Raw genomic sequence first — 19,072 nt, 5'->3', positions numbered from 1 at the left:
TCATGATCTCATGGTTCATGGGTTCAAGTCCCACCTCAGGCTCTGTGCTGACAGCTCAGAGCCTGGAGCCTGCTTTGGATTCTGTGTCTCCCTATCTCTCTCTCTCTGCCCCTCCCCAACTCGCTCTCTCTCTTTCTCTCTCTCTCTCAAAAATAGATAAACATTAAAAAGTTATTTTAAAAAATGAAGAGTTTGGATGTAATTCTCAGTGGGACATAACAATTGAGGAGGAACTTGAACAAGGAAAGGACCTGACTGATTCAGATTCTTAAAATTTTATCTCTATGTATATTATATAATTACATATCTAACTCTATAATATTAATGCTATACATCTATATGTATAATTTTTATATATTATAATATTTATATTGTGCTCTATATTATAATACTATAAAACCTATGTGAATTTGGTAACAGGGCAAAAGTTAGGGAATACTGAAGAAGTCTAGCCTAGGTATAAAGCTGTTTGGGACCTGGTTGTTAGCAGTAGAGAGGGTGAAAAGCAACTGATTTGGGATATATTTGGAAGTTTAGCTAACAGGACTTGTTGATATCTGTTGTGAAGGACATAAAGGAGTTAAGGAGGATTCCTAGATTTTTCATCTTGAGCAACTAGATAAATATAAGCTGCTGTTTATAGATATGGGAAAGACTACAGGCAAAATCCATTTGGGGAGAAGAAATCAAGAGTTCTATAATAAATGTGTTAAGTTTAAAATGCCTACTAGACATCCGAGTGGAGACAGCATGGAGGGGGTTGGCTATATAACAGTTGTTATTGATAGTGTTAAAAAAAAAATCAAAAGCATCATGCTAACTACTTTCCTCAACACCTCCCCCACAAGAATATGATTTTGTTAACTAGCCAACAGTTGCTGACTTATTATTCTGGTTTTAGATGGTGAACACAATATGTACTCCGCTCTGTATGATTTCTAACAGCTTATTTCCATTTATATGAACACGTTAATGGAAAAGAAAGCAGGAATGGAAACAAACACTGTTGATTGGTTCTCTTATCCCTGAATGAAGACACTCATCACATAATGTGTATTTCCAACATTCCACACACTCTGTTTACAGAATCCAATTTTCTGAGGTTATTTCAGATAAAAGGCATTTTAAATAACAAAATCATAGTATTGTGTTCATAGTCCAAATCATAAATGTAATTTTAAAAAAGGTTTTTGTGATGGTTTTATCCCACATACTACAAACAAAATTAGGGAGGAATTTATAGTATGGTTTATGAGTAGGGAATGCATGTCATACTGTCTGGGTTTATATCCTGTTCCGACTACTTGGGTGAAAAGTTATTTAACCTCATGCCTCAATTACTCCACCTGTTAAATAAGGATAATGATGGGATTGAAGGTTATATGAACCAACAAAGGCTGATGCTTAGTCAGTACAGTGCATGGTACCATGTAAGCTCTTGATAAATATCAACTACAAACATTATTTGTAAAAACACAGCACACGTTCAGTTCAACAAGCATGCATTAAGTACTATTATCTGCTTCACACTGTGCTAGGCACTATTTAAAGCACTGTCTCCAGTGATGGCTAAATAGAACACTATTCTGAGTCAGACAGTAGACACATTGATGAGAATGCTCCCTAACACCACATATATTATTAGTCTTCTAATCTTTGAAATCAAAATCCTTATGGAGTGGTCCAGGCATCACAGCCAACCTCAGATTGCCTACCAGCTCACTCTCTTTATCATGCACATATCCTCCTCTTGCAACTTGAGTTGACCATTTATGTTGAATTCTCCTTTCCCTTGAGGGAGAGCTGCTTGGAAGTGTATTTGATTTCTTCCTTTCATCATTTCCAAGAAGGAAAGAGAGCAACAGGAAAGAAACAAAAAGTTACATGGAATGGTGAAAAACCATTGTTCAGACAAGACCTGATTATAATGTAAGCTGCTAGACTTCTCAATGGACATCAACCCTCTGGAACAAAAAGAGCTATTTCTTTGTACCGAAGCAATATCCAGTTCAATTCTTCATTTAATATTTTAGAAGTCAGTTTCAAAGTAGGTCAAAGAATGAAAACCAATTCTGGCTCTTTCTTGGCTCACATCTTTAATTTTCATGGAACTGATACTATGTGAATCTATCTATTCCCAGAAAGATGGGAAGAAACTTACAACCTGCCAATCTCAGTAAGTTCTTTTCCAATATTATGCGTGTGAAACAACTTTCAGCACTTTCCCCTTTTGTAAGAAAAGAAATTCTGAAATCTAAAAATGGCACATGAAAAACCAGTCTGCCCATTGGTCTGGTGAAATAAAACTAAAGCAGATTTCACACCAGCCACTTTATACAATTAATATGTTTCAGTATGCAACTGTTTCCAAAGGATGATACTAAATGAAAAGGGGTGCTTTACTTAGGGTAAATAACAACTTCTCCAAGCTCTTACATTAGGAACAAAAGATATGAGGGGGTACACAGATAAATTTTTCTCGGCTTTGAGATGATGACACCCTGCCACCAAAATCTCCTGCAAGAATATATAAAATTTCCACAAGATGAAGGGTGTGCAAAAGACCCTGAAACAAGACCTATTCTTCTGGAAGAAAGGATACTCGCAATTTTAACTTAATCAACTGACAAAAAAATGGTATCTGTTTAAAAGGCCCAAATATACATATTTTTAATTGCTGGCTTCAACAGAAAAAATAGGAGGAAAAAGGCAATAAGTGCAAAAACTACTACAATTGGGAATAAGAAATTTTAAATGGCATAGAAACATTAAAAATCAATCTAAACATTAAAAAAAATTTTTTTTGAGAGAGAGAGAGAGAGACAGAGCATGAGCGGGGGAGGAGCAGAAAGAAAGGGAAACGCAGAATCCAAAGCAGGCTCCAGGCTCTGAGCTGTCAGCACAGAGCGGGACAAGGGGCTCGAACTCACGAACTGCAAGATCATGATCTGAGCTGAAGTCAGAGGCTCAACCTACTCAGCTACCCAGGTGCCCCTGGCCAAGAAACATTAAAAATCAGTCTAATCAAGAAGCAAAAAATACATCCTTAAAAAATTAAATGTAATCTCCCCTTCCAATATTTCCATTTATCAATACAAAATCACATAAGTTATTACCTCGGCAGAAAAGATGGTGGCAATAAGGATAATTTTATCATTATTCTTTTTGGTAAAGTACATATTTTCACTTATCTGCTAAGGCCCTACATTAGAAGAATATTTAAGAATTTCCAGTTGAGAATCTCATGCCTAGCACATTTTTTTTAAAATGCTTAAAAGCAGAGTGTGAACTAATCATCTTTCTGGAGGACAATTTGACTCCAGTCAAGAGCCTTAAAATGTAAAAATCAAACAAACTAAATGTCTAGAAATAGAAGATTGATTAAAGAAAAATCCATATGGTAGAATACTACATAGCAGTAAATCTCAAACACATAATGTTGAATTTAAAAAAGGAAGTTGGGGCACCTGGGTGGCTCAGTCGGTTAAGCGTCCGACTTCAGCTCAGGTCATGATCTCGTGGTCCGTGAGTTCGAGCCCCGCGTCGGGCTCTGTGCTGACAGCTCAGAGCCTGGAGCCTGTTTCAGATTCTGTGTGTGTCTCTCTCTCTGCCCCTCCCCTGTTCATTCTCTGTCTCAAAAATAAATAAACGTTAAAAAAATTAAAAAAAAAAAAAAAGGAAGTTATACAATGATGCGCACAGAATTTTCCCATTTATTCAGAGTTTCAAGAACAATCCTACCTATAATCTGTGGATCACAATCAAAATATGATTTTCGATTATTTGTTAAAGGTGAAGAATAACTATAAGGGGAGAAAAAATTACCAGAGGGCATAGCACCCAGGAAGGGTAAGTACTTTCTTTGTGAAGCTTTTGTTTTGGTGGTGTATATGGAAAGCATGTGTTTAATGAGCTGTAATATAAAATGTATTTCTCACTGAGGATCAATTTAAAGCAAGTTTTAAAGCCACAAGTACTGTTTATACGATGTAATTTGCCCATTTTTAGCTTGTTGCTCCCAAAGAGGTCCCCTGACTTTGCTCTCTACTGTGTGGCAGAAGCTGTCTTTCTCCTATCTCTAGAAGCTCTCTCAAGTCCACGTAAAGAAGAGCAAGGCCCAGAGAGGGGCCTGCCTAAGTCACACATGCTGATTTCAGTCCCCCTGACTGACAAACAGAATGTCTATTTCATTCCACTCTAGGGAATGCAAGAACATAGCCCTACTCTATAGCCTCAGCCAAATACAATATAAGGAGCTCAACAATCAAAACACATGTGTGGGTGCCTAGATGGCTCAGTCAGTTAAGCTTCTGACTTCAGCTCAGGTCATGATCTCATGGTTCATGGGTTAGAGCCCTGCGTCAGGCTCTGTGCTGACAGCTCAGAGCCTGGAGTCTGCTTCAGATTCTGTGTCTCCCTCTCTCTCTGCTCCTCCCCTGCTCATACTCTCTCTCTGTCTCAAAAATAAATAGACATTAAAAAAAAAAATTTTAGGGGCGCCTGGGTGGCTCAGTCGGTTGAGCATCCAACTTCAGCTCAGGTCATGATCTCGTGGTCTGTGAGTTCAAGCCCTGTGTCAGGCTGTATGCTGACAGCTCAGAACCTGGAGCCTGCTTTGGATTCTGTGTCTCCCTCTCTCTCTGTCCCTCCCCCGCTCATGCTCTGTCTCTCTCTCTCTGTCAAAAATAAATAAACATTAAAAAAAATTTTAACATGTGCATTTAATATGGGAGGTTTTGAATGTGGGAGAAGAAGGATATGTTCAATAAAAAAGACTACATTGATATATGTTCACCACCGCATGTAACCGATAATATATAACCAATAGAAAAGAACATTAAGCTGTCAAGGTGAGAGGGTAATTAAATAAAATATTGTATATCCACATAATCAGATCTTTATAGCTATCAAAACCATATTTCCTAAGAATATATAATGATACAAGTAAATGCTATAAGTGTAGCAGTAAATGGGAAAAAAAAGATGAAAAAAATGTATGTGATACGATTCCAATTTTGTAAAACAAAATATATATTTAGAGAGAGAGAGACTCATAAGAAATATGACAAAATCACTTCAATGTTGCATGTGAAGCTCTTCTAATTTTTTTTTCCAAATTTTCTATTTGGAAAAATACATTTCAAAGATTCAATGAGAAATGGAATTTAAAAATCCCTTATATACGCTTTCAGTGTTGGAACTGTGAGTAGATTTTGCCTCTCTCACCTCTCTTGAGAACATCATCATAAGCTGCCCAAGTACAGCAGCCAAACTTTTCCAGTTGTTTCTTAATTTACAGAGGAAACAGATTCATGATAAAAGTTCCCAAGAAACAGAAAACATTCTAGAAAATCAAATACTACATTGAAACAACTGATCAAGTAATCAATTAAAAGCATGCTATTATTTATTTGTTCCCTAGGAATATGTTAAATGCTATGAAGTAGGAAAGCAATATAATGCACAGTCTCTGTTGAGTCCCGGTAGGCTTTCTTACATATCATCTCATTTAAAGAGTGGTGATCCAGATAAAGAATCAGGATACAATAAACACACAAAACAAATGTGCATGTGGGTGTATTAATCAGTAAGATGTAATAAGTGCTAAATGGTACCACACAGTGCAGTACACAGGCAGGGCTCACATATATACTCAGTCAACAAAATGATATGTGCTGAAATTGGCAGGAAGTACATATAAAGAAACACACAGACCTTGAAGGATGGGTGGAATCAACACAAGTGCAGAGAAGCACAGACGATTCCAAGCAAGAGGAATGTCCTCTGCTTGTCCTCGCAGGGAAAACACATGAGATGAGGGACTTCCTGTGTGATGACACTAGTTTTCAACATCAGACGATCAAGATGCCAGCCTAGGACCCGTGTACAATCCCAAAGCTCGGAGAGCAAGCCCACCTCACCAAAGTCTGGAGAATATGCCTGAGAGACCCTAAAACAATCTGGAAGGGCTATGGTATTTTTAGGATATTGCTTTTCACACTTTTCAGTGATATTCCCCTCCACAGAGAGCAGATAAGATTACTCCTTGGGGGACTGAAGAGTGTTTCATCTTTAAAAATCTTGCATTTGTGCATTCAGTTAAATGCTTCTCTTAATCTTTGTGTAAAATTGGAGCTCCAGGTAGATGAGCCATGCTTATCTTAGCACACTCCAGCATCAACTAAGTTAAGAAAAATACATACATACATATATTATGTATGTATGTATGTTACATATATATACACACATGTGTATATGCATATTTATATATATATGGCATATATATAGGTCTAACTCAACACGTTTTATGATTTTCCCTCCTATTCCATCTTGCCAGACATAAGGAGCCATTCTACCATTAACCAGGCCACTAGGCTGTCATTTAAACACTGTGCTTGCATCTGACCCACCCAGCCTTTTTCTATCTTTTTCAGACATTGTTGAGCATCAGGCACTTGGCTACCAGATAGTATTCTCCAAGTGGCCCTTTGATATGCAGCAAAATAATGTTCCACCTTTAAATTCTGAATGCTGGCTTTGCTGCTCTGCTCCCCCAGCCTCTGAGTACACACTACTTTTTTATTCATTTTTCTTAGGACTCCTTGATTTCCTTTGGAGGCAGGGAACACATGTTATTTGACTTTGGTTCACACCACCACCTCTCAGTTTTGCATGTGCTGTATGACTCTGCTCACTTCACTCTGCATTCAGAAGTCTGGAATACTACTTGTGAAGCCTCAGCCCAACACAGACAGAGGCACTTGCGCACACAGAGAACACTATCTGAGAACATTCAGTGACATGACGTGGTTTTAAGTTTTGTTAGCCCCACCATAATCTTTACCAACTCCCTCCCAAGCTCCCTCCCCATAATATTCTGTTCATGCCATGCCACTGAACTTCAATCCAAATGCAGTAGCCCCCTCCCAATCAGATCATTAGCCATAAGTCCCCTGAAGGTGCCATACACAAGGTCCTAGTGGGAATGGGAAAAAAGGTTGAATACAAGAAGATTTAAAACCCAGCTACAGTACTTTAGACTCGATGCAACAGACAATAAGGAGCTATGGTAGGCTCCTCAACAAGGAAATACTTGATACAGTGATAGATCAAAAAGATCGATCTCCATGAAACTGAATTCATTTCAAACGTGAATTAAACTTTTCTAAGAAATGAGTCTAAATAACGAACTAAATAACAATGAAGTGTTAGTAATGAAGGAACTGATGGTTTTTATTTTTTAAATTCCATTCTGGGATAATTAAGGGATAAATCAGTTCAAATGAAAGATGTCACTGTTATTAAAACTTCATTCATTTATTGAATTACATTTCATGTGAACAGAGTTATTTTAAGATTATTTGATTATCATATAAGTCAATGTCATTTCCAGTTTTTGGAAAATTGATATTAATGCCTTGTCACTGAAAATGTAACTCAGTTTATCAAACTAATTTCTCAGAGGCCACCTGATAGCCACCAGATGGCAACCTGCACTGATGTCAAATTCGAAATTTAAGTTCTGGATTGCCCTGCAACTATGCATTACCCCTCACCATCCCGCTGGGTTCCGTTAAAATCATAAAACCCAAAGGCTTTCCACTACTTTCCTAAATTCCATTTGAACAAAATGAAATATGTTCTATCCACAATGCTTACGATAATTAAGGTATTTTTTTTCTTAATAGGAGTCTATCTGGAAATAGCACAATATGGAATGATCATTAATAGGCCTGTTATGGTACTTGAGTAAACGCCTATCAAGAGCAGGGGCACACATTAGTAAATTTCCTAAAGAAAATCCATTTTCATTTCAAATTCTGACATTTTATTTAGAAAAATTACATCCTTTCTTTTAATTATTTCAGTAAACATAATGAGGGTATTGCTAACTACACCTCAGAGTACTTTATTTTCTCCATTTTTTTTAGTAATATGAGTCTACTTGTAATTAAAGGCGCACTGCATTCATGATGCCGAGGGTCTCCAAGGGAAACACTTAATGTCCACCTCATAATATTATGCCACAATTACATGCACAGAAGACTTTTTAATAATCTTTGTTTCCTAATTTAGTTTTGATTGGCTCTGAAATCCACAGCAGTTCTCAAGGGCTCCCATTTCCACAGTCATCAGCACTGCTGCACCATCAATTGTACAAACGCACATGACTTCTTCCGTCTGTGGGCTTCCTTTCAAAGCTTCTGTTTAACTTATCCAGAAAATTAGCTGCAGGCTGGAGATAATTGCAGATAATTTTGCCATTTTTAAGCCACTGGGGTGTTGCGTGCAGATATGACAGCTAAGTTTGTCCAAACACAAAGAACAAGTCATAGCTTTGTGTTGTCACTTCAGCTTTACACACGGGTTCAGATCATCCTATTTGCTCTTTATGCAAATTGAAACAAATTGTCGTCACTGGATGATCTGTGTTTTCTGACAAAGCTGTGCTATGTGAAGCTTTTATGTGGCTGGAAGAAGGACATGATCTATACTAACATATTACCCCAGCCTAAAAAACAAAAAGCCTAATCTATGCTTCTATGCTTCAGATTCTTCCTCCTTAGCAGAGATATTTCTTGGGCCACCAACAACTTAAAAAGAATACATTAAATTAAAAAGAAGATGTATGGTCTCAACATACACAATTCATATATATTAGTCTCAATATACACAATTCATATAGATGTGTGTATATGTGTATATGTTTCCCCTATTTTACTGTCATAAATAGGAATGGCAGAGTTCTCCCATAAAATTTATGTTCACAAATACTGGTAGTACTAATATACAGCAATTTAAAACCACTATATATTAAAGAGTTATTAAACAGGTCATCTGGGTTAGCAAGCCGAGATCTATTGTCAAACAGAATCACGTGGCCCTTTTTTCCCTAAAATTTCACCATAAACTATATGCTGCATTCTCGGATAGTCACAGCCACATAATGATGGAGCAAGTGCAGAAAGCGGCAACACTGACTCTTAACACATTGCCAATGAACTTCAACTTCATACAAATCAGCCAGGGGAATTTCAGGGTATTTCTCTTACTAAATGTGCCCTTAGTGTTCAGAATTGTTATACTCACAGCTAATAAGGGTGTCAGTAACTGAGCAGGTGATTTCTGAAACCATTTTGCAGCAAACATTTACATATAAGGGCTAAGTAGTGATTGCGCTTATGTGGCAGCAACGCTGATGTAATGGGCCATAACGACTCTGAGGGAGCAGGAAGGGATGGATGTGTGTGTCAAGGAGGAAAGTGTGAAAATCATAACACAAATGACTTTATGGATTCCCATTAGACCTTGGGCTAGGGAGCACCTAAACAGGTCTGATATGACAGCATCCTGAGACATCTTTACAGCCTGGTGTCAGGAACCCTTACACTAAAGAGTTTTATGGAAAATCCAAAACTACAGAGAGGAAGTGTTGCCCTATTAGGCCATTATCATTGACTTGGCATATAATATGCATACAAATAGCCCCAAAGTATGTGCTTAAAGGATAGATTATTAAATCTGTTCTGCCAATCATATGCATATTAAGGAGTCCAAATTAGGCACTGATAGGTAACATCGCACAAATCCTACACTCTCCCTTGAAAAACGTTTCTGCTCCGTGACAAGTTTACATGCACCAAGGCTTCCAAATATCTGCCTCATACTCAGATGTAGCCTTTGAAAAGGCGGTCTTGTGGATCTTGGGGTAAACATACAAAGTATACATATTATTGCACTTGAGAAAGTTGAGGGATATCACTTTAATTCTTTTTTCTCTTTTGGTCTCTAACATCACAAAGCTAGGGAACTGGTAGGGAACTGACTTGCTTAAAGACCTTATACCATGTGCTGTGAAAGGCAAGCATGAGAAGTTCTGTAATGTGCCCTTTCCCACTCATGATCGGAAAGAGAGGCACACTAAAGACACCCAGTCAATAAACCCTTCCCCAAAAGGACAGGAACAGTGCCGAACTTGCCTTTTCTTGCCAGGGGCTGAGATCAGGAAAGCTGCATATTTAAATTACAGGTTGAACACACTATACAGGACCTATGCAAGTGGAAACGGCACACTGCAGAAAGATGTCTGCTCTTTTACTTCAATCTGTAAATTATTAAACAATTCCAGAAGAGGCATATTGCTACAAGTGTCATACAAACCAATATATAGAGCTAGAGTGTTCTTCATAATATGAAGAGTTGGCCCAGAACTCATTCTCTGCTGTGAGGAGTGCACAACTTATCACCTGCACAGCAATTTCCCTCCAAATTTGCAATGAGATCTTAAATTTGACCTTTTATGAGAGATTATCAAAGACCTTACACAAAGCCAACAAATGTCCCTGCTCTTTTACAGATTTATTATAGTTTTGCTAATGTGTTTGAATGAAGTACTCTTCTAGAAGTCTCTGGTTTCTAAAATGTACGTTTTTTGGTTTTTTGGTTTGTTTTTTGTTTTTTGGGTTTTTTTTGCAAAGCACATACCTGTTTCCCAGAGAGACGGGTCCTCTCTTTGAAATATTTAGTCTTTCAGGGCACTTTAGTCATTGTGACACCTAATAGCCAAGATCTTTTTCTCACCCTCCACAAAATCAGGTTTAGACTATAATTCAAACCAGTCCCCAAAGGCACTTCTGAAAAGTGGCAAGCCGTTAGCTTTTAGGTAAAAACACTCTTTATTGCTCAAAATTGTTTCCTGTTACAAAACCTTTTCCACAGTGCTAGGTCTAAGATGATCTTATGTTAATTTAACTCACTGGGGACTGTGAACAGATGCTACTTTGATTAATAGTTTCACTATCCTGAAAATGCCAGGCTGGGTTCAAGATAATAAAGTCAGATAAGAATACTATTAAAATCTGCCATATGATTATATCTGTTACATGGGGAAAAATGGGATCACAATTCCTCTACCAAATAAAGACCGCCTGTAATAAAAAAAAAAAATGACATAAACTAAATGAACACACTATCTGGACTCTCTAGCACCTTCATTTACATCAGCTTAATCACCAAATTCGTGACTAATACCTTTAGGTAAACTTTCAACCATGTCCTTAGTGAAAATCCCATGTGTCACTCCAAAGTTCTTCTTTCACATAACATTTAACTTTTCACCCCGGAAAAGACTGATGTACACCACAAAAACAATGAATTCTTTAACTTGGCCTCTCAAAAGGATAGTGTCTGAATTTGTATGCCAAGGTCACTACTTTTCAGCAAATATGCTTTCAACATTCCAACATTCGTATTTAAAATACCCATAGAAAACCAGGACCCTTGAAAATAAGGACCCCACATGAGTTGACAAACAAGACTTTTCTGGAGGCATTACCTCCTCTCTTCTTTGCTTTTCTTCTCACTGACCTCCTAACCAAGGACTTCCACATCACATCAGTTTCCTGATGAGGAAAACCATGAACTCTAACCTAGCCTTGAACAATGAACCTCAAGGGTGGCCCTATACAGGCATGTGAAGAGAACTTTGTTTTTCTAAAGTTGGTTTACCAATGGATTTTATCCTTTACTATAAGACATTTGGCCTAATCATATTCCCAGACTCCAATCTGAAACTGAACCCTCAGCCTAACTCTTTCTTTTCTCAGTTATATACAGTATGCCTGTTTCAGTGGAAGCTTCGGTTTGTAAGGAAGGCAGAAGGCACGTTCCAGTGCATGAATCACCCTGCGAATCGTAATCCCAGGTCCTGCAAACCTCCACCGAGAAGAAAGCTAGCCTATTAGCACCAATCTGCCACCAGCAGATTCAGCTCATTGCTTGAGTTTTCACACTCACCACATCTGTACACGTAAATGACATGCCTCCACTTAATATGAAACATTCTATTCAAAAGGGTTGCCTCACCATTGCACAGAATGTCTCAGGAGGGTCTCCACAGGTAATGTCCGGAGGATCCAGTTTTACTTTCAGATATTTGGTCATGTCCGTGGATTCCGGCTGACAGGCCATGTAATCCCAAACTTTCCCTTCTTCTGTGTAAATCTGAGTCTTACACACATCGTAATGTCCCCATACCAAAGGGTAGGGCTGCATCACTGAGGACACTGTAACCCAAAGGGCATGAATTGACAGGAATCTTGACAAATACATCTCTAAATTCTTGGCAATCTTTGTGGTAATAAAGCAGGGTTTCCTTATTTGTGATCTATGTCCCTTCTACATATACATATATGTGTATATGTAGGTAAGTCTATATATTAAAAAAAAAAAAAAAAGAGGATGAAATCTCAATGTAGATTCCAAATCTAAAAGCCAAGGGTTGATATTGTGCGTGTTCAGGTATATCAAGGATTTGGGTGGAAGTCTAACATACTTGTGCGGTAGGCATCACCAACAACGTGCAGCTTTTTCGTTGTCCTAGAACGTATCTATTACACTCAGGTCTAGTTTGGTTTTTGTAAAAGATGTCCAGGAGCAAAGGATGATTTAGCGATGTGATGGCTCTGCCGTTGTACATCCGATAACCCTGGGTGATCCTCAGTGCTCGTGGCTCACAAGGGATGCTCAGATGCACTGATAGTATCTGAAGCAAAAGGATGAGTGTCTATAGCCCGGTGTCTGCTTCTCATCAATCATTCTTTCCTTCTGGCACCAACACCCTTTAAGAAACAGGAAGAGTAAAAGTTATTGCCCCAGAATCGATGCATTACAAAATGTTTGATATGTTGACATTTGGGAGGGTTGATGCAATATAAAGCAAATTGGTGTAATATGGATAACCTTTACGCCGATGTTTTGCTAGAATGAGCAAACCACAGAAATCATTCACATTGGGGAGAATTTTGATACGAAGGACTTAACTCTTCCGTAACAAAGACAGATGTGCATGTTCCAGGTGAGTTACAGGTTTTCGCTTCAAAAATCATATTTCCATCTTGACAAAACTGAGAGCAAGCAGCTAGATTTAAACATTTCTCATGGATTGCAATGCTAGAAAATCTTACAGGAGAACAATGGGGGAAAATGAACGCTTTTATAACAATGACAAAGAAGTGACAACTACTTGTATGCCTTTTGTCTATTGGCAAAGAGACCCTAAAAATCTCTAAATTCCGTGTACATTTCTTAGCTTTTGTTAGCCCGAGTGAAAACTGGCATTGTTGGCACAAGGCTGTCCCTCTGGATTTGCTCATTATATGGAAGAATTTAGCCTCTTTTGTTTAGTTGCATTTAGTGATAAAGATAACTTGGCTCTCTGGAAAAAATACTCAAAAATAAAACCAAAGGAGGAAATTTTCCTTTCATAAGAATTTTCTATTTTCTTACATCTTTTTATAGCCATTACATCTGCATTTGCACTTACTTTCTGTAACAGAAGAGAATTTGTCCCAAAGGCGAATATTATACGCTGTCTTAAAACTAAAAGCTCTGTAGTAAAATGCACAATTTAAAATGCACATATAAAAACAGCTGAGGGTGAGTTAACAGGCCATGAAGCAGAATAATATGGCACTAATTCTAACAGAAAATAAAAATTACTGTTTAAAAAGTACTTTTGGTCAACCGATAATGCAGCCTACATAACTATGAGTACTAGTCATTGGTGAGTTTAACTGGCAACTTTTCTCTTTAGAGATCACTGTCCAAATCTAAACCAAAAATAACATTTGGAACCCAGGTGTAAAAAAGAGGTATTTGTGTAATTAGTTGGTTCATCGTGTCACAGTCCCAATAATTAACTATTTTTTAAACAATTGCAAAGGACAAAAAAGCCCACAGTTTAGAAAATACCATTACAGACCCTTTAATTCACATTAAGCAGTTTAAATAGGGAAGTTCACTATCTTCAAACAATCTTGTAAAAGGAATTCAATATATTTAAATAATGCACAATCTTAAAATGAACTAAGCCACAGAGACTATGAAATGCCAAGGGATGGCTGAATAGTGTTTCCATAGCAAAGTAATTTATAATAATTGCTTTATGGATGCAAGTGCAATTTTCATTATATTCAATTCATAAAATGTTATCATCCAGCTGCAATTTGTGATATTTTCTATTAGGAAAAGTGTTGAATATTTGGGTTCCTACGAAGCAATAATTAGCAGTTTGTCTAAACATGTATAAACTGCTGATTTGAATCTGCCTCCTCCTTGTAACATAAAGACTGTACTATACCGTGTTGGGCACATTTTGATATCTTAAGCTAAAAAGAAAAAAATCGCAGAGAAGCATGTGTTGTGGCTAGCACAGCCTTCTGCTTTTTCAGATTTGGTGGTAATTTTAAGTTGATATTTTAAGAAACATCCAACAATTTGACAATTAATAATCTGAAAAGGTTGTGAAAATAATACACATGCACATTTTCTAGATGCATTTTCATCTGTGTGTACTACTTTGTTATCACAAGAAGACTCTCATGGGGTGTAGGGGAGCTGGGCATCACAACAGACAGCAGAAGTGTAAAATCTACTAGACTAGAACTTATTAACTTCAATTCTTAATTTCAAATACTTAGCAACTTATTTATCAAGAACAATATAATCTTGAAGGCCAGGAATGGACTGCTCTGAGTGTGAACCAAGTGAAAATTATGAATTAGTTTTTAATACTGTTTTTCAAATGTGACCTTAAGTATATATTTGAATGCTCTTGGAGCTTAATCTTCAGTTTTTTTGTTAAACAGTAAATGTTATCCCCTAATCTATTTATGTCTTATATCCCTTTCTTTATCCACATTTGCCTTACTACAACCACAAAATAAAGGATGACCAGGTGGCTGTACGTGAAAAATTTGGACACTAAGGAAATGTATGTGAGCCTGTTACTGTTTCCTGATACAACAGCAATCCCAATAGAACGAATTCTCATTAAAGTATAGCAGAATTATAATGATGGTCATTACACAGAATTATGGACTACACCATTGATCGAATTTAGAGCACTGACAAGGAAAAACGCAGAGGAGTGCAAGATATTTGAATATTAGGCAGTTGCAGGACTGTGCGACAGACATTCTTGACAAGAAGCAGCCAATTATAGCTTAAATTTCTGGCACATAACCAGTTGTGATTAATAGTTTTCCATTACATTACAGACATATTATTAATGTATTAAAAATGTCAAGCTTTGGCAAGCACTAATATAGCATGGCTCAGTTAGTCTGCAGAATTTACATTTAATGAGCTCCCATTGACACAGAAAAAGATATTGACCACGCATATTACAGATCAGGAGCAGAGGGTCACTAAGCTGTTCTTTAACATAATTGCTTAATTTCATTCTAATTTTTGTATTTGTAGCATGTATTCTAGCGTGTGTTCTTTATATAAGGTCTCCTTACTTTTTTCAGTGCCACATACACTTCAAAGAAATTCCTCTTAATTTAAAATTAGTAAGAAATTAAATTTGTGAACTGTCATGACACACAGTGGGAAAGGAAGCCTCTGTCAAAATGGAAAAGTTGCCATTAAAGTATAATTATGGAGTTTTCAAAGAAAACAAAATGATATGAAAATAGAATATTGTTTACCCCCTAACCTCTATTGTCTTAATGGCACTGGTTCCCATCTGGCTATGCTTTCAACCAGGTTAAAATCATCAATTGCTTCTTAAAAGCTAGGTCATCACAGCAAATATCGAAGCAAATGGATTATGAGAAAGACAGTCAATGACATATTTGAAGGTTTAATATAGTAAACCAACCCCTTCTGGCCCATAACTGAACTGATTGCCAAATAATATGGGCTTTCAATTGTATCAGGTGTCTGCATCACCTAAATGTGAGCAGCTTCAGAAGAGCTCTGGGCAGCCCCAGTTCTAGTTCTTTGCTTTGCAAATCTTGGAAACTCACTGTACTCAAATAATGCCATCATCTCTACCTACACACTAAAGTACTGAGAAGTCCTCTTTGATAAAAAATAACCACTAATATGCTATGAGAACTCCAAAGACTCTCACTGGTATATAAATGTGCAGAGCCAATGTAAAAACATAAAATTATGTCATGTCCTCAAGTTGACAGATATTACTGATCTGTACTAAAATGGGCTATAACATGGCTTTGCATCCATGAGACATCTTTCTCCAGGCTTCTGTAGCTAATTCCCTTCCACCTTGGATTAACTTTGCATAAGATCCTTCACAGGCCCTTTCCCTCACTAGAAGAGAAGCCTTACAAAATATTACACGGAAGTAATAATGATCAAAATTATAGACAATTATATTCTAAAAACAATCGCCAATTTCATCAACTGAGAGGAAAATATTGACAGTAAATCTGTTAACTCCAGCTCATTCGTTTTATTATATAATTTCACTAGGAGGTGGGGTTGGTGGTAGTAGGCTATTTATTCCATAAATATTCAGCTCTTCGGGGGCACCTGAAATAGACAGCTATTGACTCATTCCTCATAGACATTAAGACTTTTATAAATATGCATGTTTCTGAATGGGAAGGAACAAAAAGAACATGGACTATCATCACATTTCATTGAGTGAAAAGTATAAAGAGATAAAGATATGACCCAAATTCTATAACCCACCAAAATTAGCAGATTCAAACACTGTCATAATGAGATGGACTAGACAAGACATTTAAGATATGCTGAATGCTCTTTGCATTTATTTATTTGTTGTGAAGAAAGCATTTCCTAGTCATCTTAATGGGAAACAATTTGCTTCTATCCTTTTGCTAACTGTCTCTCAAAATGTAAGGAATTTAACATGTATTACAACGCCATTGGCATATCTTATGCATTCTTGATTGGGTATTATGAGCAACTGCCTATCATGAGATTCTTAATAAAACCGAATAGCACACCTTCGTATTTGAAAATCTCGGTTTTCACAGACAGAAGAATGATTAGAGAAATCAGATAGCATATACTTGGCAGGATGTTTGGGGATGGGATAATACATAAAATTATTTCAGAATCAGTTAAGCCTAGAAGAAATCTGGGGTTTCATTCCCATACAACAGCAAATCTTGCCTTCTTACATAGGGAAGTTCAGACATCCAAGGTTTCAAACACACATTTAAGAAAATGTACACCCACCTGAAGTTCTGAAACAAAACTCTGGATTCTGAAGATGAAATTATTTTTTTAAAGTATGCTACATCTCTTACTGACCTATAATATGATACACACACACACACACACACACACACACACACACATTTTTGTTAACACAATAATTGACTTTCTGAGTTGCATGAAATTTTTTCTTTCCAAGCGCCCTGATGCTCTTGTAACTCCAAAACTCTCCAAATCTTTACAACACTTAGAAAACATATCAACTAAATGTGTAATGGTTTAATTCTTTGACATATTTTTTTTCAGAATAATAATGGAAGCAGACAAGTAGTTGCACCAACTGCAAATATACAAAAGGAAATTGCAAAATACATTGGCTTCCTCCTAAAAAAGCTAACCTGAATCACTTTAACACACATGCCATGTGAAAGCTGACAAAACAAAAATTTCAATAGAAAAAAAAAAGCTTTGTGTGCAAATAAATTGTTTTCTTACAAAATTTTAGGATTATATCTCTTAAATTTCACAGTAGGAAATGTCACCAAATTAATAGCCAGTATGTGGAATTCTGAATGCCCTCATGTTGGTCTTTAGTGGCGAAACAGATGTCACTTCATGGTTCCAGAAGAGAAAAGGAAATACATCCCTTACGTTTATAAACTGTAACAACATTAAGTGTAAAACACTTGATGCATTTTTTTCCCCTTTGTATCCTTATCCACATGCAAAGGCCCAAATTTTATCTTCATGAAAAACTGAAAGTTGCTTATCTTCCAAAAGAATCTTGGACAGTTATTGAACGGCCTTTCCTTTGCCAAAGAGAAAGGGTGGGGGGGGGGGGGGAGGATAAGACATTCAAAGTGATACAGTTCAAAATACTTAATGAAATCTGAGGTTGCTAATTCCCCACAGGTTAGAGATACTCTCAAGGTCTAGGCAAATCAGAAAAACCTGGTCCCGTCTCCGGAAAAGACAATTTCTGGGAAACTTCTTCTAACAAGCTTAACCATTATGTAAATTTGAATAAAGCATTTTGTTGGAGGATCTTTCTGGGTAGTCCCACCACCACCACCATTTCTGTAAGATAGGAAAACTTTTAGTGTTTTCAGTCATAAAATAGGGCCTTATTTCTAGAGCAATACGAGTGCCAGATATGCCATATGCTTGGTGGAATTCTGAATCTTACTCAGAATTTTCCATTCCAAAGACTGACAAACTGTTATGATAACGAGGGGCTCCATTACCGTTCAGAGTGCAGAGAAGAATGGAGGGGGAGTTGGGTAACAAAAGCCTCTACTCTCTGGAAATCTATACCTGATGCGACGATGGGAACGCAACCTCCGACTTCTCCAAATAAAGTTCCTTTAAAATCCCCGCTAGGAATTTTCCTGCAAGCCCTGCAAGATGACAACCTAAGTGGATGGGGTGGAGGGTGGAGGTCCCCGGGTGAGGTTACTAGAATAAACAGCAGAGGGCGCAGTTTCTTTTTTTATCGAACTTTTCGCGTGTATGAATCACTTAATTGGTTATTTTGGGCCCAATAATATTCGGGATTATTTGTATTATATATAGATATCCACAGATCCATATAGGACAGGAATTCAGTGTCCCTAGACGATTGCACCAACCGGTTAAAGTCATGCCAGCAAAGAATCTGAGCAAAATATTCCACACAGCATTCCTACATCAAGTCTTTCCCTCTTTGAATTTTCCCTTCTCCCCAGCTGCACACCATGGGATAGTAATGCTTTAATCTCGCACCAATAACGGAGATTAAAAGAAAGAGACTTCAAAAGCTCTCAGTGTGGCCACCGGCTCCACAGGGCCGGCAAGAGGGCAAGTTTTCTCCCCAAGCAAAGACAATTGGCAAAAGGAAAAAAAGAATCCTCTGGCGCGTTGTGTGTGGCCAGGTGTGTGCGCGTGAGAGGGGGAGCGCGCAGGGTGCCGGTCCGTGAGTCCGCCGAGGCACAGACCCCGCGCCCGGGCTCCGGAGGCAACACTCACAGACACGTAACCCGCTCGGGGCGCACACCCAGGAAGACTCGCGTGTGGGTGTGAGAGTGTGCGGGTTGTG

At 37.6% G+C, this 19,072-nt stretch overlaps 1 protein-coding gene across 2 annotated transcripts in view; it reads right to left on the bottom strand.

Moving 5' to 3' along the window:
* The window catches only part of NTNG1 (netrin G1), a 386,331-nt gene that overhangs the window by 312,084 nt on the left and 55,175 nt on the right, over positions 1 to 19,072 (bottom strand). For both annotated transcript variants that reach the window (XM_042953168.1, XM_042953169.1), the window contains one exon: positions 11,866 to 12,620. In XM_042953168.1, the coding sequence (XP_042809102.1) occupies positions 11,866 to 12,111 (246 nt within the window). In that variant the 5' untranslated portion in view covers positions 12,112 to 12,620. The remainder of the gene's footprint in view (positions 1 to 11,865; positions 12,621 to 19,072) is intronic.

Source organism: Panthera leo, chromosome C1 (assembly GCF_018350215.1).
Source record: "Panthera leo isolate Ple1 chromosome C1, P.leo_Ple1_pat1.1, whole genome shotgun sequence".
Lineage (NCBI taxonomy): Eukaryota > Metazoa > Chordata > Mammalia > Carnivora > Felidae > Panthera > Panthera leo.
The sequence above is the reverse complement of the archived record's forward strand: the minus strand, read 5'-3'. Positions and strand labels throughout refer to the sequence as shown.